The following is a 3,024-nucleotide window of genomic DNA, read 5'->3' on the forward strand; positions in this document are numbered from 1 at the left end:
AGTGGTCCTTTTCTGTGCATACCATGTAATTTGACAAAACTAAAGCATTTTTATTCAAAGGGCTGTAATGATTATTTGTAACGCACCTGTAGGGAAATATCTATCAGGTCAGTCAATTAAAAAAATAATTCAAACAAAATCAGAGGGTATAAATATCGCGTTTTATGTATATTGATTATTAGTGAGCAAGCTAACAGGCATTCGTTCAAGAGAATTTTGAGAATTGTCCGAGAAACACTCGCATACAGCAGGACAATTTGATTGCTATCGCTTCTAAATAACTACAACAATTTACACACAAACCATACTAGGATCCTAACGTGTGTCAGGTTGGCAAAAAGATGATGAACAATACGAACACGACTGTATCTAACACGACAAATCTATCAGTCAATACTGAAATGAAAGATGGATATGACTTACCAGTGACTGGACTTGCGTCTGGATATTTTTACAGTCTACACAGTCTCGCGCTTTCTTGCATGCTCTGCAGCTTCGTTTGTGCGGTAATTGTACTTACTTTTTCCTTCAGAGCAAAGACATGCAGGGATTTCTTCAAGGGCTGGAGTAAAGGTGAACGGTTTATTGTATACATGGCACTCATTGACGGAAGTTTCAACGTATTTCACAGCCTTGATCACTTGCATCATGTCATTGCCATGGACCATGTGAGACCAAAGGAATTATGCCAGTTTTATGCCTTTGTTAATGTTGTATTCGTAAATGGTCAAAACTTGATGGTAAACATTGTTGCGTTTAATGCATTCATGTTGATGTACTTTGACAAGAATCTTGACTTTGGGAAAGCCGACTGGAAACTTCTTACATGGATAATCGGGATGCCTTTTGTTGGAGCTTCGATAGCACAGTTTACAGGGACATTGGGACCAACTGGGTCTTTGTGAGTATTTTTTTTTTTAAAATCAAACCAATAAAACATTTTACGTACTTGACCAAAAATCCGAATATATCGTATATCATAATGCATCTGGCAGGCTTATTCAATCAAACAAACATGCCCTGTTTTCCCCTCTTTTCTGCAATGTACCTCACAATTGATTTCAACCTTACCTTTATTGAATTGCCTGAAATAAAAGAACGATATAACTTAAATGCTCTTGTTTGGAAGTGATATTTTTCACAACAGTATTATGTTGAAACAGTGCTTGTGGAACAACCCAATATTGATCATTATCATCTTGATCTACATGCTCTATTTGACTGGGTCTAAAGTCGCACCAACACTGTAGACATCGAATACCTTTGTGTGCATTGTTACAGGCTAGAACAGGCACCCGAGTAGAACCATCGACTATCCGTAAACCAGCTTGACAGGACATTATCTATGGCAAGAGATAATTTAGTAATTTATATGAATTTTGGCGAAAAAGTTGTCCGTGCTTTGGTTGAAACGATACTTATTTCATCTTCCATATTTTCAAACAAAATTTCAATTTATAAATTGCATCTAGGGTTGAGTAGAAAGCTTATATAAAACTCTCTTCTGTTTTCTATAATGTTCCTTGGTAGGCTGGAAATATGTTTTGAAATGTTAAATTAACACTTAAAACTTTATAATAGATGTGTTTAATATGATAAAAACCAACGCAAAAATTAAGACTTTTTATACTTTACTTTTTATTGCCTTCAAGTAAGTATGACGTATACATTGCGACTACATCAAAGTATCGATGTTTTTGTGTATGAAATTGGAACAAAATATTAACGAATAAAGGGTGATTGGTTGTTATTGATAACATAAATGATAAAAGCATATGGACATTCTTAAGACTATTCCCTAAAGTTAAGATGCGTGGAAGTGTCGAAAGCCAATTCCGACCACAAACACAGTCACACCCATTAGTCGAATATCATTTTTGTCAAACGAATCTATAGATGAACCTGGTCAATAATTGTAAAGTTGTCAGTTTGAGCCCGGGCTCTTCTATGTGAAATCATTTTCAGAAGATGAGAGTTTTTAATTCTTTAAAGTGGTCCTCGACGAAAAAAGATTTTTTTTTCAGAAAAACTCCGACCTTTGACTTAAATTTTACATCTAACTGCTAGTAAAAAGGTTAACCACTTTTGAGAATGTAAACTTGTCAATTCCTTTGACTTCGACTTAAGGGAATGTTTTTCAACGAGGTTAAAAGTTATTTTTTCACCTGCCCAGACTGTCCTTATATTTGGACCGCTGACTTAAATATTCTATTTGTTTGAGGCTCACTGATTTGAGGCTCACTGACCTTTTAGTTACACATTCATGTAAAGTATACAAATGATATGTTAAGTAAATGTAAATACTTCTGTATTTTAGTTGCTTCGTCGACGGTGTTAGAGGATTCACCGCTAATGTATGCCTTACCACAGTTCCCTTACTGATAATTGTTCTGATGAACAGCGTAATGTACGGTCTCACGTGGAAACGTATCAGAGAGAAGACGAAAGCCCTGAAACATTTTAACAAGGTAACGAGACAGACAGTCAGCAAATCAAGGCGTGCGGCGATAAGTATGTCCATGTTTGTTGTAGCGTTCTTCATTCAATGGACGCCGTTGGCCATAATGGGGTTGTGGCTGCTACTTGACACGGAAGTTCCGCTAGTCTTGTTCTATATTGTAACGACATTTACAAATCTCGGTGGCTGCTTGAATTTTGTGGTATTTCTCATAATAAGACATAGGAATAGACAACAAAGTTCTAAGAATGAACGGAGACATAATGACTTGGATGAACACAAAAACACGCACACCAATTCTAATATCACATTTGTGTCTACTGAGACTTAACATTTTATACCGATCTGTATATTTTGATCTGTACAGAGAAAAAACAGCTATTTTCTAAGTATTCCGCACATAAATGAAATAAATTTTAAGTCTGAGTCAATTATTGATTTCATTTCTTAGTCGTTTATAATTAATAGATCATATGTTGAAGTCTTTTTTAATTTTAACACAGTTTAGCTTTTAAGTCATAATTAGCATATTTTACTGCCATGAAATATTATTCCACCAATATAAT

The 3,024-nt window shown here is 35.2% G+C and overlaps 1 protein-coding gene across 1 annotated transcript; it reads left to right on the forward strand.

The window, feature by feature from the left end:
- Nucleotides 1-341: 341 nt before the first annotated feature.
- On the forward strand, nucleotides 342-2,789 carry LOC132735866 (uncharacterized). The gene is made up of 2 exons (XM_060722880.1): nucleotides 342-901; nucleotides 2,318-2,789. Exons 1-2 carry the CDS (start codon nucleotides 342-344, stop codon nucleotides 2,787-2,789), a joined length of 1,032 nt encoding a protein of 343 aa, XP_060578863.1.
- The last annotated feature ends 235 nt before the right edge of the window (nucleotides 2,790-3,024 follow it).

Source organism: Ruditapes philippinarum, unplaced genomic scaffold (assembly GCF_026571515.1).
Source record: "Ruditapes philippinarum isolate M1 unplaced genomic scaffold, ASM2657151v2 ctg8555_1_1_1_1, whole genome shotgun sequence".
Classification (NCBI taxonomy): Eukaryota; Metazoa; Mollusca; class Bivalvia; order Venerida; family Veneridae; genus Ruditapes; species Ruditapes philippinarum.

What these genes read in the sequence shown, in the direction of transcription:
- LOC132735866 (XM_060722880.1), top strand. Translation starts at nt 342, where the DNA reads ATGATGAACAATACGAACACGACTGTATCTAACACGACAAATCTATCA. An exon ending in TTGGGACCAACTGGGTCTTT is followed by an intron (nt 902 to 2,317) that starts GTGAGTATTTTT and finishes TCTGTATTTTAG; the next exon opens with TTGCTTCGTCGACGGTGTTA.